General features: G+C 33.0%; 1 protein-coding gene across 1 annotated transcript in view; it reads right to left on the minus strand.

Moving 5' to 3' along the window:
* Window positions 1-946: 946 nt before the first annotated feature.
* LOC107558385 (L-dopachrome tautomerase) overlaps window positions 947-17,181 on the minus strand; it is a 17,793-nt gene continuing 1,558 nt past the window's right edge. Inside the window, exons 2-9 of the mRNA XM_016242051.1 lie at window positions 14,810-15,109; window positions 13,639-13,739; window positions 12,760-12,835; window positions 10,487-10,577; window positions 8,690-8,869; window positions 7,383-7,518; window positions 6,716-6,914; window positions 947-1,238 (exon numbers count right to left, since the gene is read on the minus strand). Coding sequence (XP_016097537.1) covers window positions 1,063-1,238; window positions 6,716-6,914; window positions 7,383-7,518; window positions 8,690-8,869; window positions 10,487-10,577; window positions 12,760-12,835; window positions 13,639-13,739; window positions 14,810-15,109 — 1,259 coding nt within the window. The 3' untranslated portion in view covers window positions 947-1,062. The remainder of the gene's footprint in view (window positions 1,239-6,715; window positions 6,915-7,382; window positions 7,519-8,689; window positions 8,870-10,486; window positions 10,578-12,759; window positions 12,836-13,638; window positions 13,740-14,809; window positions 15,110-17,181) is intronic.

Here is a 17,181-nt window from a genome sequence, read left to right on the forward strand (position 1 = left end):
TACATTTTACTGTGCTTCATGAGATAATTTACTGCTTTTTGCCCAGATTTTAAAAGAATGTAATATAATGCACTTTGATATTAAGATGTGCAATTATCTTTGTTTTTATTAGAGATTTCCACACACACACACACACACACACACACACACACACACACACACACACACACACACACACACACACACACACACACACACAGGTTTACATTTGTGAAAAGTGGGGACATCCCATAGGCATAATGGTTTTTATACTGTACAGAGTCAGGGAAAAAGACTGTATAATTTACAGTGAATAACCGTAATTTGACATTCCCAGAATTCCCTGCGTTACATTTGAAATTTGATGTTTTTTTGTTGAAATAACTATGTTTCTTCTTAGTTTTTTTTCTTATCAGTTTTGTATATTAGGATTTTGTGTTACATCTAATGTTGTTAAGTGAATGTTTATTGCATTATTTCAGTTTCACATGTGTTAGCATGAGGTTGTTTAGTGTTTCTGTGAATGACACACTGTGCACCTTCTATATATGTGTTAATTTAAGTTAATTTAAAAGCTGCTTGTGATGGGCTTTGGACATTTTCCATCACCTCCTGCATTTGGTGGTTATCAGTGTATCACAAAGGTACAAAACAGATTTCAGTACTTCAATAGGTTGGTATATTAACATTATATCAGTTAATGAAATTACGGTATTTAACTGTAAATTTAAGTTAAAACCGTAAAACCTAAAATGTTGCTACCGTATTTTTTACGGTAAAAACCGGCAGCTGTGGTATACGGTAGATACAGCTGTGTTTTTTACAGTGTAGTGTATATAAATATGTGCTTTCTCATTTCCACGTTCAAGTGCTTATTATACATTTCATGGCGGTTGATACAATTTAGCAGACTTGTTGAATCATTGCTCCTCTCTTACCAACCATCAAAAGAGTTTGTGATTTAGTGAATTTTTGCAATTATCTTCATGTGTTTTGCTCTGCGTGCACTGGATCTGTTCCAAAACCATTTCACTTCAGGGCATGAGGATTTGGGACAGGGCCGCTGATGTGTGTGGATGTGAATTACGCTTCCTCTGTGTATTTTGTGGTGGTGAACTCTGCATTCAGGAGAGGCTCGAACTCGCGTCTTTTCCTCTGCTGCACATACAGCACCGACAGAAGCAGCAGCAGGAGCAGACCGAGGAAGATTCCTCCTAGAGTGCTGCTCAGCAGAAACATGGCCGGCCTGCTGTCAGTTTCTGAAACACACACACACACACACATGCATACTGAAAGATCAACTACAGAACATTTAATAATAATAATAATAATAATACATTTATTTTATATAGCACCTTTAAAAGTGGCTTTCTCAAGGCACTTTACATAAAAGCTTTACACAAAGGCAAAAACAACAGTATAGAGCAATGCACTGTAAATACAACAGTAAAGAACAATTCAATAGAAAACTAATCAAATAAAAGCAATCCTGAAAAAAAATGTTTTAAGGGAAGTTTTAAAAATATCTAATAAATTTACATCAGGTGGGTTGTTGATTCAGAGTTCTGCCAAAGCTGTTAAACGAATAGTTCAGCTAAAATGAACATTTTCATTATTTATTCCTCATCATGTTGTTCCAAACCCATAAGGTGTTAGTTTCACGTGGAACACAGAATCTGTGGCTACATACGGAAGCCTGTTTTGTTTCCACCACGGAATAACATTATTATTATTTTTTTATTATATATATACACATATCTCACAATTATATATTTTTTCTTGCAATTTAAACTCAGAATTGTGAGATAAAAACACAGGCCTAATTACGAGATATATAATTGTGAAGAAAATCCTTAATTTCAATAATATTACTATTTAGTTTTTTTTTTTTGTCAGCCATGAAATATAAAAAGTAACTGCAACTTTTTAGGCCTCTCACACAATATTTGTTTAAATGTTGTAGATTTAAGTAAGATTTAAATGAGAATCGCTAAAATGAATGCATATAAAATGAATGCATATTTTATGAGACAAAGGTCTTCTTTATGATTTTCAGTTTTGTTTAAGATAATTAAAGCAACAGTTTTTAAATAACGAAAGAATATGTAAAAGTATGGTATTTGGGGTAAAAACGCCCCTGCTGTTGGGGCTGAAGGCGCACAGTAATTAACATGATATAATTAATAGATGGCTAATATGGGCGCCCATATTATGTTGGGTGTCCATATTAAAGATAATCACCATGTTTAGAATTAAACCATCATATTTAAAAACATGATATTAATCATATCATATAATAAAATATAATTTGTTGTTACCACTGTAAATATATATTCAATTATTATCGGATCTTCTTCAATACTTTCAGAATCTTTACTTATTAAAATGATTTTGTTTCTGTTTTTTTAAATATATTTTTACATTAACATATTTTAACGACAGTATATTTATTGAAAAAAAAAAATTCTTTTATTTTTCAAATTAAGCAGAAAATAGTACAAACTTTGCTAAAGTGATCGTTTTGAACAAGCATTAACTTAGACATTATTAAAAAAAACATTATTTTAGCTGAAGTATTTGTATCAATACCGTGTGTGGGGTAAAAGGCCCCTCTTGCCACCTTATACGATTTTTAAACAAAATTAACAACTTGATTTATTTTCACAGAAAATCTGTTGCTCCATTAATGTTCAATACAACGTATATATTTTTTCTGCAATTATACATTTTAGGTGCAGTGAATAGCACATTTTGTTTTAAGGTTAGCCCCGTTGTAACCTACAAATTCATTATATTTTTACTTAACCCGTTGTCTTCATTATTTAATATGTAATGTTTGAATGAATCTGTCATGAAAACATTTTATTACAGACACCATTGTTTATATTAACGAATTGAGGTAGAAACATAATATCATTAAAACGTTGATAAAAACGCTAGCATTAAATTAAATACTGCCTTATGTGCAATTTCAACTCAGTTTTTATTTGAGTGTTGATTATTTAATTGATTATTAAATACACTTAATTTTTGGTTTTGGTTAATGAAAATTTTGTTTCAGTAAAATAAAAAAAAATCATTTGGATTGCATCATTACTTGCATACAACAACAGTTCAAAGTGACCGTGTTATGGTGCTTTTTATGTTGTTTTTAATCTTATTTGGAGCTTGACAGTCGTGGTCATTATTGTGCTCTTCAGTCAATATGGGTAAGTAAATAATGACAGAATTTGTGTAAATTATTCTTATAATATGTGCATTGACAGCATGTTTGTTACCTTCAAGTTGAATGGCGTAGGAGTACCCCAGCTGTTCAGATGTGACGTAGATCTCCTCATTGGTCACAGGTGGGAAAAAGGGGACCATGTTATAATGCCGGTTGTGTCCGATAGGGGCCATCTCATCTGGGAAGCTGGCGTTTTCACGGGAGCGTCTCATCCAGTCCTCAAATATGGCATTGGTGAATGTATGAAGCACCTATTCAGAATTTTTTTTTTTACTAATTTTAAATCTAAGTTGTTTTTAACAAAGGTGTCTTTTAGGTCATACAAGACTTACACATGGATATTCATTAAAAGATGAAGAACCACCATCATGCCCAAACTAAAATGACTGTGAAACATTTTATTGGATTGTACTGTATTTAATGTAATGGTTTTAATGTTTTTTTTTTCCAGAGGTGTTCATTTAAAAATGTATCACCTGAATGTATTTTGTAATTTTTGTCTTGTGTACATCTGAAATGTCTTTTAGAACCTTTTGTATAAATTGTATACCTTGTATATAATTTATTCAGAGATCACCATGAAAATAGCCATTAAAAAGTGAATAAATAAATAAGCACCTATTCGGCCGTAAGAGAGAACATGTCTTTATCCAGAATCCAGAGCTCATGTACACTGAACGTTGTGATGTTATTGTCATTTAATGTGTTTTGTGTGTTACCAGAAAGATTGGGTCGTTGGCGGCGGAGTGGGACAGCGCGCTGGTCCCGTTGAGGAACAGGTGAACCAGGTTGTGCAGATTAAACACAGAGCTGTCCAGCTCTCCGTCTGGCTTGTCGTATCCTTCCAGTGCGTTCCTTCAAGGAAAGGTAGAAGAAAACTTCAAAACTAACTCACAGACATCAGGTCAATTCTGTAAACCTCGACATATGAAATAATCACATTTTTTGAAAAGGACCCATGAGCCTTTAAACCAAATATTTAAAATCTTAAAAAAAGTTTGCGGATGTATTTTTTTGTTGTATATGAATATGTAGGAAAACACTCTTAGTTTTATTCAGAGACTCAAACTGAGCACAATTAAGCAATTCGGTGCAGATGCTGATATTTATATGGCCAAAAAGTGATGAAATTCTGATGCTTGGAATTGAAATCAATGCGATCTTTAAAACAGTATAGCAGATACTTACATAAATTAATGACCTAAACATCGTCGTCACTCTATATCTCTAGTAATATGTCTCAGTAAGATGAGATTGAAATGATTCAAACATATAATGCAATGCAATGCTGATTGAGAGCTGAAGAAATACAGGCTCCTCAGAAGATGTGAGATGTTCTGGAGGCTTGTGAAGATCATTCCTCCGCTGAGGAACAGTGAAAGTAAAGCTTCTGGAAACAAACGCTCCTCAAAAGATCCTGAGGATCAGATTTGAGACTCTAAAACATGATTGATGGAGAATCAAGTAAAGCTGAGCTGCTTCAGTCCAGTAAGTGTTCATCTGGAGATATTACTGCAGTTATTCTGACCTTTACTTGAGAAAAATCAGTCAAGATTTGACAGCAGAAAGACACGAAGTACAATTACACTAAAAGAGCTTTTACTAGATAAAAACTCTAAACTATCAATCAGACGACAGAAGACATGAGGAGACTGTGTGTGAAACAGGTTTAACAGCAAAGTTGAACAATTCAATAGAAAACTAATCAAATAAAAGCAATCCTGAAAAAAAATGTTTTAAGGGAAGTTTTAAAAATATCTAATAAATTTACATCAGGTGGGTTGTTGATTCAGAGTTCTGCCAAAGCTGTTAAACGAATAGTTCAGCTAAAATGAACATTTTCATTATTTATTCCTCATCATGTTGTTCCAAACCCATAAGGTGTTAGTTTCACGTGGAACACAGAATCTGTGGCTACATACGGAAGCCTGTTTTGTTTCCACCACGGAATAACATTATTATTATTTTTTTATTATATATATACACATATCTCACAATTATATATTTTTTCTTGCAATTTAAACTCAGAATTGTGAGATAAAAACACAGGCCTAATTACGAGATATATAATTGTGAAGAAAATCCTTAATTTCAATAATATTACTATTTAGTTTTTTTTTTTTGTCAGCCATGAAATATAAAAAGTAACTGCAACTTTTTAGGCCTCTCACACAATATTTGTTTAAATGTTGTAGATTTAAGTAAGATTTAAATGAGAATCGCTAAAATGAATGCATATAAAATGAATGCATATTTTATGAGACAAAGGTCTTCTTTATGATTTTCAGTTTTGTTTAAGATAATTAAAGCAACAGTTTTTAAATAACGAAAGAATATGTAAAAGTATGGTATTTGGGGTAAAAACGCCCCTGCTGTTGGGGCTGAAGGCGCACAGTAATTAACATGATATAATTAATAGATGGCTAATATGGGCGCCCATATTATGTTGGGTGTCCATATTAAAGATAATCACCATGTTTAGAATTAAACCATCATATTTAAAAACATGATATTAATCATATCATATAATAAAATATAATTTGTTGTTACCACTGTAAATATATATTCAATTATTATCGGATCTTCTTCAATACTTTCAGAATCTTTACTTATTAAAATTATTTTGTTTCTGTTTTTTTAAATATATTTTTACATTAACATATTTTAACGACAGTATATTTATTGAAAAAAAAAAATTCTTTTATTTTTCAAATTAAGCAGAAAATAGTACAAACTTTGCTAAAGTGATCGTTTTGAACAAGCATTAACTTAGACATTATTAAAAAAAACATTATTTTAGCTGAAGTATTTGTATCAATACCGTGTGTGGGGTAAAAGGCCCCTCTTGCCACCTTATACGATTTTTAAACAAAATTAACAACTTGATTTATTTTCACAGAAAATCTGTTGCTCCATTAATGTTCAATACAACGTATATATTTTTTCTGCAATTATACATTTTAGGTGCAGTGAATAGCACATTTTGTTTTAAGGTTAGCCCCGTTGTAACCTACAAATTCATTATATTTTTACTTAACCCGTTGTCTTCATTATTTAATATGTAATGTTTGAATGAATCTGTCATGAAAACATTTTATTACAGACACCATTGTTTATATTAACGAATTGAGGTAGAAACATAATATCATTAAAACGTTGATAAAAACGCTAGCATTAAATTAAATACTGCCTTATGTGCAATTTCAACTCAGTTTTTATTTGAGTGTTGATTATTTAATTGATTATTAAATACACTTAATTTTTGGTTTTGGTTAATGAAAATTTTGTTTCAGTAAAATAAAAAAAAATCATTTGGATTGCATCATTACTTGCATACAACAGCAGTTCAAAGTGACCGTGTTATGGTGCTTTTTATGTTGTTTTTAATCTTATTTGGAGCTTGACAGTCGTGGTCATTATTGTGCTCTTCAGTCAATATGGGTAAGTAAATAATGACAGAATTTGTGTAAATTATTCTTATAATATGTGCATTGACAGCATGTTTGTTACCTTCAAGTTGAATGGCGTAGGAGTACCCCAGCTGTTCAGATGTGACGTAGATCTCCTCATTGGTCACAGGTGGGAAAAAGGGGACCATGTTATAATGCCGGTTGTGTCCGATAGGGGCCATCTCATCTGGGAAGCTGGCGTTTTCACGGGAGCGTCTCATCCAGTCCTCAAATATGGCATTGGTGAATGTATGAAGCACCTATTCAGAATTTTTTTTTTTACTAATTTTAAATCTAAGTTGTTTTTAACAAAGGTGTCTTTTAGGTCATACAAGACTTACACATGGATATTCATTAAAAGATGAAGAACCACCATCATGCCCAAACTAAAATGACTGTGAAACATTTTATTGGATTGTACTGTATTTAATGTAATGGTTTTAATGTTTTTTTTTTCCAGAGGTGTTCATTTAAAAATGTATCACCTGAATGTATTTTGTAATTTTTGTCTTGTGTACATCTGAAATGTCTTTTAGAACCTTTTGTATAAATTGTATACCTTGTATATAATTTATTCAGAGATCACCATGAAAATAGCCATTAAAAAGTGAATAAATAAATAAGCACCTATTCGGCCGTAAGAGAGAACATGTCTTTATCCAGAATCCAGAGCTCATGTACACTGAACGTTGTGATGTTATTGTCATTTAATGTGTTTTGTGTGTTACCAGAAAGATTGGGTCGTTGGCGGCGGAGTGGGACAGCGCGCTGGTCCCGTTGAGGAACAGGTGAACCAGGTTGTGCAGATTAAACACAGAGCTGTCCAGCTCTCCGTCTGGCTTGTCGTATCCTTCCAGTGCGTTCCTTCAAGGAAAGGTAGAAGAAAACTTCAAAACTAACTCACAGACATCAGGTCAATTCTGTAAACCTCGACATATGAAATAATCACATTTTTTGAAAAGGACCCATGAGCCTTTAAACCAAATATTTAAAATCTTAAAAAAAGTTTGCGGATGTATTTTTTTGTTGTATATGAATATGTAGGAAAACACTCTTAGTTTTATTCAGAGACTCAAACTGAGCACAATTAAGCAATTCGGTGCAGATGCTGATATTTATATGGCCAAAAAGTGATGAAATTCTGATGCTTGGAATTGAAATCAATGCGATCTTTAAAACAGTATAGCAGATACTTACATAAATTAATGACCTAAACATCGTCGTCACTCTATATCTCTAGTAATATGTCTCAGTATGATGAGATTGAAATGATTCAAACATATAATGCAATGCAATGCTGATTGAGAGCTGAAGAAATACAGGCTCCTCAGAAGATGTGAGATGTTCTGGAGGCTTGTGAAGATCATTCCTCCGCTGAGGAACAGTGAAAGTAAAGCTTCTGGAAACAAACGCTCCTCAAAAGATCCTGAGGATCAGATTTGAGACGCACTGATTTTTCTAAAAAAAAAAAAATCTAATATGAGCTGCTTCAGTCCAGTAAGAGTTCATCTGGAAATATGACTACAGTTAATCTTATGTTTATTTTACAAAAATCAGTCAAGATTTGAGAGCAAAAAGACACATAAAGCACAAGATGAAGGTGAACGTTTGTCCTAAAAGACCTTTTACTTGCTAAATCAGACGTCAGAAGGCATGGAGTAGATTGTGTGTAATGGGCTTTATAGCAAGGTTTTGATCATGTTTATAATTTAGAGGCTTTAGAATTGTACATATCAATTATGAAACAGGGTTAAGGGATTTATAAAATGGTCTGCTTTGTTCTTTCAGGCAAAATTAATTATTGTGGTTGAAATTTACTTATATTATGGTTAAGATCTTTATTAATAATGATTTATGTCATGAATAGACATATAGAGTATAATGGTGTTTTTTGTTATTTTTGGAGTTTGACATTATAAATGACTTTGTTTTGTTTTGCCTGGATGAAGGAAAATACGAGATCGACAAGATCTGAGAGTGAGCAGAATTTTTTTTAGATGAACAGTTCCTTTAAGGCTGTGATCGACTGGATTACCTGAAGCTGAAGCTGGAGTTGGTGAAGTACGGTGGACTGTCAAAGTCTCTGAGGTTCAGGCAGCTTCTGACGTCATTCATGGTTGGTAAAGTCACGTTAGTGCTCTCCATGACTCCTCTGAGCAAAGATCCCTCACTGGTCCCGTTACACAAGGTCACCAGACGATTATATTCATCCAGACTGAAAGAAAAAGATGCTCGGCATTACATAATGTTACATGCTGGCATGGTTCTGGATCAGTGTGAGCAGCAGGTGCGATGTAGTAGTTTTTGGGTGGAGACGGAGGGTGTGTCTCATTCTGCTCCTTAGTATAGTAGCAAGTCAAGTGCACTACTCAGGGAGTCTGTCAGTCACTGGTGCATTCAAACAATTGTTCTCTACTTCCTTAAAAAAACATTAAAAACGACTGGTCACTCTCAAGTCATAAAAAGACAAGTGCAAGTGACAATTTATAAAGATTAAATCTTAAAAAAAACATTGTGTGAACTTCTACAGGAATTGTTGTTGGTTGATGTTATATTTTTATTTATTTGTCCATTTTTGTATGTTATGCGATTTTTATATTTATATAGTAAGCATTTTGTGCCTTTCTTTATTATATTCATTTATTGTCTAAATGCCATTACATATAATAGGTTATATTTCAATTCATTAATGTCACAGTGTTGATTAGATCAAGGCTCTTGCTAATGTACAAATTACTAAAACTATTGAAACTCCTTTTCACTCATTTAAATAAAGCTGAAATTAAATATAAATATTAGATGAAAAAATAAACATGTAAACCTTATTGCATTAAATGTTGCTTTGACCAGGGTTATTATAGTTAGCTAAAACTAAAACCATAAAAAACATTTTCATTACTTGAAATAAATAAACAAATAACCCAAATGAAATCAAATATAACAATTTTTACTTATTTTATTTCAGCTACTTCGCTAAGCAACAATTCTTTTTTTAATTTACCTTGGTGTACTAAAATTGACATAAAAATTTATAAAAATGTAAAAAGGCATGTAAAAACAACAAAAACTATGAAAATGACAAAAAAACAACAACAACAACAAACACAAAATTACTTGTTAAAAAAATTTAAATTAAAGCATAAAATAACATCTAATTTGAAAATTTTTACAAAAACTATATCTCATGGAGACTAAAATAACACTGGTGTTTGCAACTAACTAAAATAAAATAAATAAAATAAAAAGTACTTTTCAATAATACAAATATTCACCAATTCAAATAAATACTCAAAAATATAAATATTTCAGATGTAAATACTACATGAAAAAAATTAAACTAAAAAAAAACGTAGCATTAAATGTTGCTAAAATAAGTACAAAAATTACTACAATTTAAACAGGGAAAAAAAGAAGTTAGAAATATTTGAAAACAAAAACCAATGAAAGTGACAAAAGTACATAAAACTACTAAAACTTAGAAAATGCAAGGAATGTTGCTTTAGTGGCCCCTTATGCATTTTTCTATGCTCTCAATTCATTTTCTAATACTTCACAAAAATGTATGCTACTTTTACTCTGAAAATTATAATATAATCTTTCACTAGATCTTGACACATTTGATCTGAAATGTGATGTCGAAGACAGCAGATGAGTAAATATGCAAGTCTGTTTCACACTTTAAGAGCCTCCAAAAAAACTGGTCATTGATGAAACATCTACTATAATATAATGTTTTTTTGTGTTTATATATTTATTTATTTTGATTGAATTTGGATTAATTGGAAATTTAACACAGCTATACAGAAATGCTGTAACTAACCAGCAAACGTACCTGTCACACACCACTCCCCAGCGGGCAAACCTGGAGCGCGGGCTGATACGGGACGGGTCAGTGGGGTTCCGTCCTCCGAGCAGAGAGTCTGCAGACGTCACACTCCGTCCGTCCCGTCGCAAAGTTCCAGTACGGGACAGCGAAGTTCTCATTACCTGTGAGTTTCTAAGATGAGAAGAAAATATCTGGAGTAGCTACGCTTCCATCCACCTGTTTTTATGCGCATTTTGGAATATCGCATAAAAAAATGCTGGATGGAAATACCAAGATGCGCATAAAAAACGTCTAGGTTACTTGTGTAACCCTTGTTCCCTGAAGGAGGGAACGGAGACGTTACGTCAGTGACTGACGAATTGGGATCTCGCCCGAGAGCCCAATCACCTTCGAGTGTTAACTAAACAAGCCAATGACAGTTGGCGTGCGTGTTTCGCCATGCGCACCCCGCGCAGCTTCTGACGTCATTCATGGTTGGTAAAGTCACGTTAGTGCTCTCCATGACTCCTCTGAGCAAAGATCCCTCACTGGTCCCGTTACACAAGGTCACCAGACGATTATATTCATCCAGACTGAAAGAAAAAGATGCTCGGCATTACATAATGTTACATGCTGGCATGGTTCTGGATCAGTGTGAGCAGCAGGTGCGATGTAGTAGTTTTTGTGTGGAGACGGAGGGTGTGTCTCATTCTGCTCCTTAGTATAGTAGCAAGTCAAGTGCACTACTCAGGGAGTCTGTCAGTCACTGGTGCATTCAAACGATTGTTCTCTACTTCCTTAAAAAAACATTAAAAACGACTGGTCACTCTCAAGTCATAAAAAGACAAGTGCAAGTGACAATTTATAAAGATTAAATCTTAAAAAAAAACATTGTGTGAACTTCTACAGGAATTGTTGTTGGTTGATGTTATATTTTTATTTATTTGTCCATTTTTGTATGTTATGCGATTTTTATATTTATATAGTAAGCATTTTGTGCCTTTCTTTATTATATTCATTTATTGTCTAAATGCCATTACATATAATAGGTTATATTTCAATTCATTAATGTCACAGTGTTGATTAGATCAAGGCTCTTGCTAATGTACAAATTACTAAAACTATTGAAACTCCTTTTCACTCATTTAAATAAAGCTGAAATTAAATATAAATATTAGATGAAAAAATAAACATGTAAACCTTATTGCATTAAATGTTGCTTTGACCAGGGTTATTATAGTTAGCTAAAACTAAAACCATAAAAAACATTTTCATTACTTGAAATAAATAAACAAATAACCCAAATGAAATCAAATATAACAATTTTTACTTATTTTATTTCAGCTACTTCGCTAAGCAACAATTCTTTTTTTAATTTACCTTGGTGTACTAAAATTGACATAAAAATTTATAAAAATGTAAAAAGGCATGTAAAAACAACAAAAACTATGAAAATGACAAAAAAACAACAACAACAACAAACACAAAATTACTTGTTAAAAAAATTTAAATTAAAGCATAAAATAACATCTAATTTGAAAATTTTTACAAAAACTATATCTCATGGAGACTAAAATAACACTGGTGTTTGCAACTAACTAAAATAAAATAAATAAAATAAAAAGTACTTTTCAATAATACAAATATTCACCAATTCAAATAAATACTCAAAAATATAAATATTTCAGATGTAAATACTACATGAAAAAAATTAAACTAAAAAAAAACGTAGCATTAAATGTTGCTAAAATAAGTACAAAAATTACTACAATTTAAACAGGGAAAAAAAGAAGTTAGAAATATTTGAAAACAAAAACCAATGAAAGTGACAAAAGTACATAAAACTACTAAAACTTAGAAAATGCAAGGAATGTTGCTTTAGTGGCCCCTTATGCATTTTTCTATGCTCTCAATTCATTTTCTAATACTTCACAAAAATGTATGCTACTTTTACTCTGAAAATTATAATATAATCTTTCACTAGATCTTGACACATTTGATCTGAAATGTGATGTCGAAGACAGCAGATGAGTAAATATGCAAGTCTGTTTCACACTTTAAGAGCCTCCAAAAAAACTGGTCATTGATGAAACATCTACTATAATATAATGTTTTTTTGTGTTTATATATTTATTTATTTTGATTGAATTTGGATTAATTGGAAATTTAACACAGCTATACAGAAATGCAGTAACTAACCAGCAAACGTACCTGTCACACACCACTCCCCAGCGGGCAAACCTGGAGCGCGGGCTGATACGGGACGGGTCAGTGGGGTTCCGTCCTCCGAGCAGAGAGTCTGCAGACGTCACACTCCGTCCGTCCCGTCGCAAAGTTCCAGTACGGGACAGCGAAGTTCTCATTACCTGTGAGTTTCTAAGATGAGAAGAAAATATCTGGAGTAGCTACGCTTCCATCCACCTGTTTTTATGCGCATTTTGGAATATCGCATAAAAAAATGCTGGATGGAAATACCAAGATGCGCATAAAAAACGTCTAGGTTACTTGTGTAACCCTTGTTCCCTGAAGGAGGGAACGGAGACGTTACGTCAGTGACTGACGAATTGGGATCTCGCCCGAGAGCCCAATCACCTTCGAGTGTTAACTAAACAAGCCAATGACAGTTGGCGTGCGTGTTTCGCCATGCGCACCCCGCCCCGCAGCGCGGGTATAAAAGGAGAGCGCGTGCAAACGCACATCAGTTTTTCACTGAGGAGCCGAGACTACGTGCCATGTTGCCATGAGTTATTGATCCTTTTCAGCAGTGTTAATCTGGTATGCAGCCTCTTAGTGATTAGCTATTCACAAATGAAATTAATTTTAAAAATCCAACTTTACTCCAGGTGTTTTTGTTGTTGTAGTTGTTGTTGTATTTGAGCGTCCCACGAAGGGCCATAACATGAACTTATTTAAGGTGCGTGAAAATGTTGCATTATATCCAATGATATTATATTAAAATTTGCATTTTTAAAATCAAATTCACTTATATTATCAAGGTTTTTCCCCCATCTCTGTCCTAATGCTTAGTTTCCTTTAGTTTGGACATTGTGTTCAGAAGTTATTGATGTGGTCACTATGTGCAACAGCCCAAAACTTCATTGACCCCTTGTCAGATGTCTAGATGATTAACTGAAGGTTAGAAACTCAGTGTGAAACAGACCAAGAAAAGCAGGAATGACCTGTAGCTCTCTCTCCAGACTGAGCAGATGGTATCTGTGCCAGGTGATGAACGCCGGACCCTTGTGGGAAAAGTCGATGGCTTTAAAAGGACGTCCTGGACCTGCCGGAAGGAGGACGTCAAAAGTGAAGTACGTGAAGTAAGCACATAATACAACACATATTGTCTATTTGATCTCATAATAGTATTAGGACTCTATGAAATCCATTTTATTTTCCACAAATTCCATGCTTTCGGTTTTATTTTTTTGTGGATTTTGTTTTAATGCTTAACAATCAAAAAGCATGTCTTATCAATTGAAGTCATTAAACGTTAACAATTTAATGATTTATTACAACTTATATAGGGCCTGTTTTCCCCCCCACACAAATTCCTTTTTTTCACAATTTAAATGTTTTTTAAGTTTTAATTGTTAATTGTCCAATTTAACATTTAAATGCTTTTTTTGTAATCAAAAAGCATGTTTAATGAATTGAAATCATAAACTTATACAATTTAATGACAATTTATTAAAAGTTTAAAATAAATGTAATTTCTTGTGCCAATCTGTTTTCTCTTTCCCAAATTCCATTTTTCAGTTTAAATTTTTCTGGATTTAATGATTTAAATATGTTTTATTAATCAAAAAGCATTTTGTTTAAAACATAATAAATATAATATTATGTAAAAATATTTATGTATTTATTATGTAAAATTTAATATTCACAGACACTAGTCTATATTGTGATTTGATTAATTGTACATCTCGATTTATTCGTCCAAAATTTGTGCATTTCGCCTGCATTTTCCCTATTGCCAAAATCATACACTGAAAAAAAATGATTTGTTGAATTTACAAAATGTTTTAAAGTTGGTTGCAATCTATTTATTTTTATAATTTACATTTAAATAAACAAATTTAGTTGACTAACTTTCAACGTGTTTTATTTTTTAAATGTAGCTAAAATAAATAGTTTGCAACCAATTATCTTTAAAAAAAATTGTATCATTTTTTTTTTCAGTGTAGGGCTGTATAATACTGATTTAAAACATTGCCTGTCAATTATGGAGAAAAATGAAAAGGTCTGAAAGAAGTCATTTATTTATTGAATTTGTTCACTGGTTCTTGGAGGATTTTTCATGTTTTAATCCAGCAAAGCAGCTATGGAGCAGCGTTCACAGCAGCTCCTCACCCAGTAATGTGTCTCGGACAGAGTAATAGTGCTGCCAGACGAAGAAGTCGTAGATGGAGATGTTGTTGAACTGCGGCTCGGTGCCGTTGGGTCCCAGCAGGCCCAGCCAGTGCTGTGTGGCGATGACGTATTCAGGGTGGACCGTGGTTTTGGCCCGATCCAGAACGTCCAGGAACTCCTGCAGCTCAGCGGGGCTCAGAGAGTGAATGTCCTTCCTCACAACAGCAGCCCTGCGCTGGTCACAGCTCGGCCCCGTCCAGCCGAATCTACACTCGCCACAGTTATAGCCAGCAAAGTTACCTGTTCAGAAGAGAATGTTAATACACTTTCAATATATAGAGATTTGCGGTTGCTAAAGTGTCCCATGTTGCATTATATCCAATGATATTATATTAAAATTTGCATTTTTAAAATCAAATTCACTTATATTATCAAGATTTCAATACAAGTTTTTTTCCCCATCTCTGTCCTAATGCTTAGTTTCCTTTAGTTTGGACATTGTGTTCAGAAGTTATTGATGTGGTCACTATGTGCAACAGCCCAAAACTTCATTGACCCCTTGTCAGATGTCTAGATGATTAACTGAAGGTTAGAAACTCAGTGTGAAACAGACCAAGAAAAGCAGGAATGACCTGTAGCTCTCTCTCCAGACTGAGCAGATGGTATCTGTGCCAGGTGATGAACGCCGGACCCTTGTGGGAAAAGTCGATGGCTTTAAAAGGACGTCCTGGACCTGCCGGAAGGAGGACGTCAAAAGTGAAGTAGGTGAAGTAAGCACATAATACAACACATATTGTCTATTTGATCTCATAATAGTATTAGGACTCTATGAAATCCATTTTATTTTCCACAAATTCCATGCTTTCGGTTTTATTTTTTTGTGGATTTTGTTTTAATGCTTAACAATCAAAAAGCATGTCTTATCAATTGAAGTCATTAAACGTTAACAATTTAATGATTTATTACAACTTATATAGGGCCTGTTTTCCCCCCCACACAAATTCCTTTTTTTCACAATTTAAATGTTTTTTAAGTTTTAATTGTTAATTGTCCAATTTAACATTTAAATGCTTTTTTTGTAATCAAAAAGCATGTTTAATGAATTGAAATCATAAACTTATACAATTTAATGACAATTTATTAAAAGTTTAAAATAAATGTAATTTCTTGTGCCAATCTGTTTTCTCTTTCCCAAATTCCATTTTTCAGTTTAAATTTTTCTGGATTTAATGATTTAAATATGTTTTATTAATCAAAAAGCATTTTGTTTAAAACATAATAAATATAATATTATGTAAAAATATTTATGTATTTATTATGTAAAATTTAATATTCACAGACACTAGTCTATATTGTGATTTGATTAATTGTACATCTCGATTTATTCGTCCAAAATTTGTGCATTTCGCCTGCATTTTCCCTATTGCCAAAATCATACACTGAAAAAAAATGATTTGTTGAATTTACAAAATGTTTTAAAGTTGGTTGCAATCTATTTATTTTTATAATTTACATTTAAATAAACAAATTTAGTTGACTAACTTTCAACGTGTTTTATTTTTTAAATGTAGCTAAAATAAATAGTTTGCAACCAATTATCTTTAAAAAAAATTGTATCATTTTTTTTTTCAGTGTAGGGCTGTATAATACTGATTTAAAACATTGCCTGTCAATTATGGAGAAAAATGAAAAGGTCTGAAAGAAGTCATTTATTTATTGAATTTGTTCACTGGTTCTTGGAGGATTTTTCATGTTTTAATCCAGCAAAGCAGCTATGGAGCAGCGTTCACAGCAGCTCCTCACCCAGTAATGTGTCTCGGACAGAGTAATAGTGCTGCCAGACGAAGAAGTCGTAGATGGAGATGTTGTTGAACTGCGGCTCGGTGCCGTTGGGTCCCAGCAGGCCCAGCCAGTGCTGTGTGGCGATGACGTATTCAGGGTGGACCGTGGTTTTGGCCCGATCCAGAACGTCCAGGAACTCCTGCACCTCAGCGGGGCTCAGAGAGTGAATGTCCTTCCTCACAACAGCAGCCCTGCGCTGGTCACAGCGCGGCCCCGTCCAGCCGAATCTACACTCGCCACAGTTATAGCCAGCAAAGTTACCTGTTCAGAAGAGAATATGTTAATACACTTTCAATATATAGAGATTTGCGGTTGCTAAAGTGTCCCTATGATATTCTCATCAAAAAGAAAAGGGATATTTACAATGAAAAATTTGGGACACATTTAAAAAAAATTTTTTTCAATAAATAAAAGTAAGTATTTAAAAAGTAGTAATACAATTAATTTATATTAAATACAACACAATTTGATATAAATAGTAAAATCTAATATATATATATATATATATATATACAGTGGGTACGGAAAGT

The sequence above is a fragment of the Sinocyclocheilus grahami genome, unplaced genomic scaffold, assembly GCF_001515645.1.
Source record: "Sinocyclocheilus grahami isolate Dianchi unplaced genomic scaffold, SAMN03320097.WGS_v1.1 scaffold644.1, whole genome shotgun sequence".
Lineage (NCBI taxonomy): Eukaryota > Metazoa > Chordata > Actinopteri > Cypriniformes > Cyprinidae > Sinocyclocheilus > Sinocyclocheilus grahami.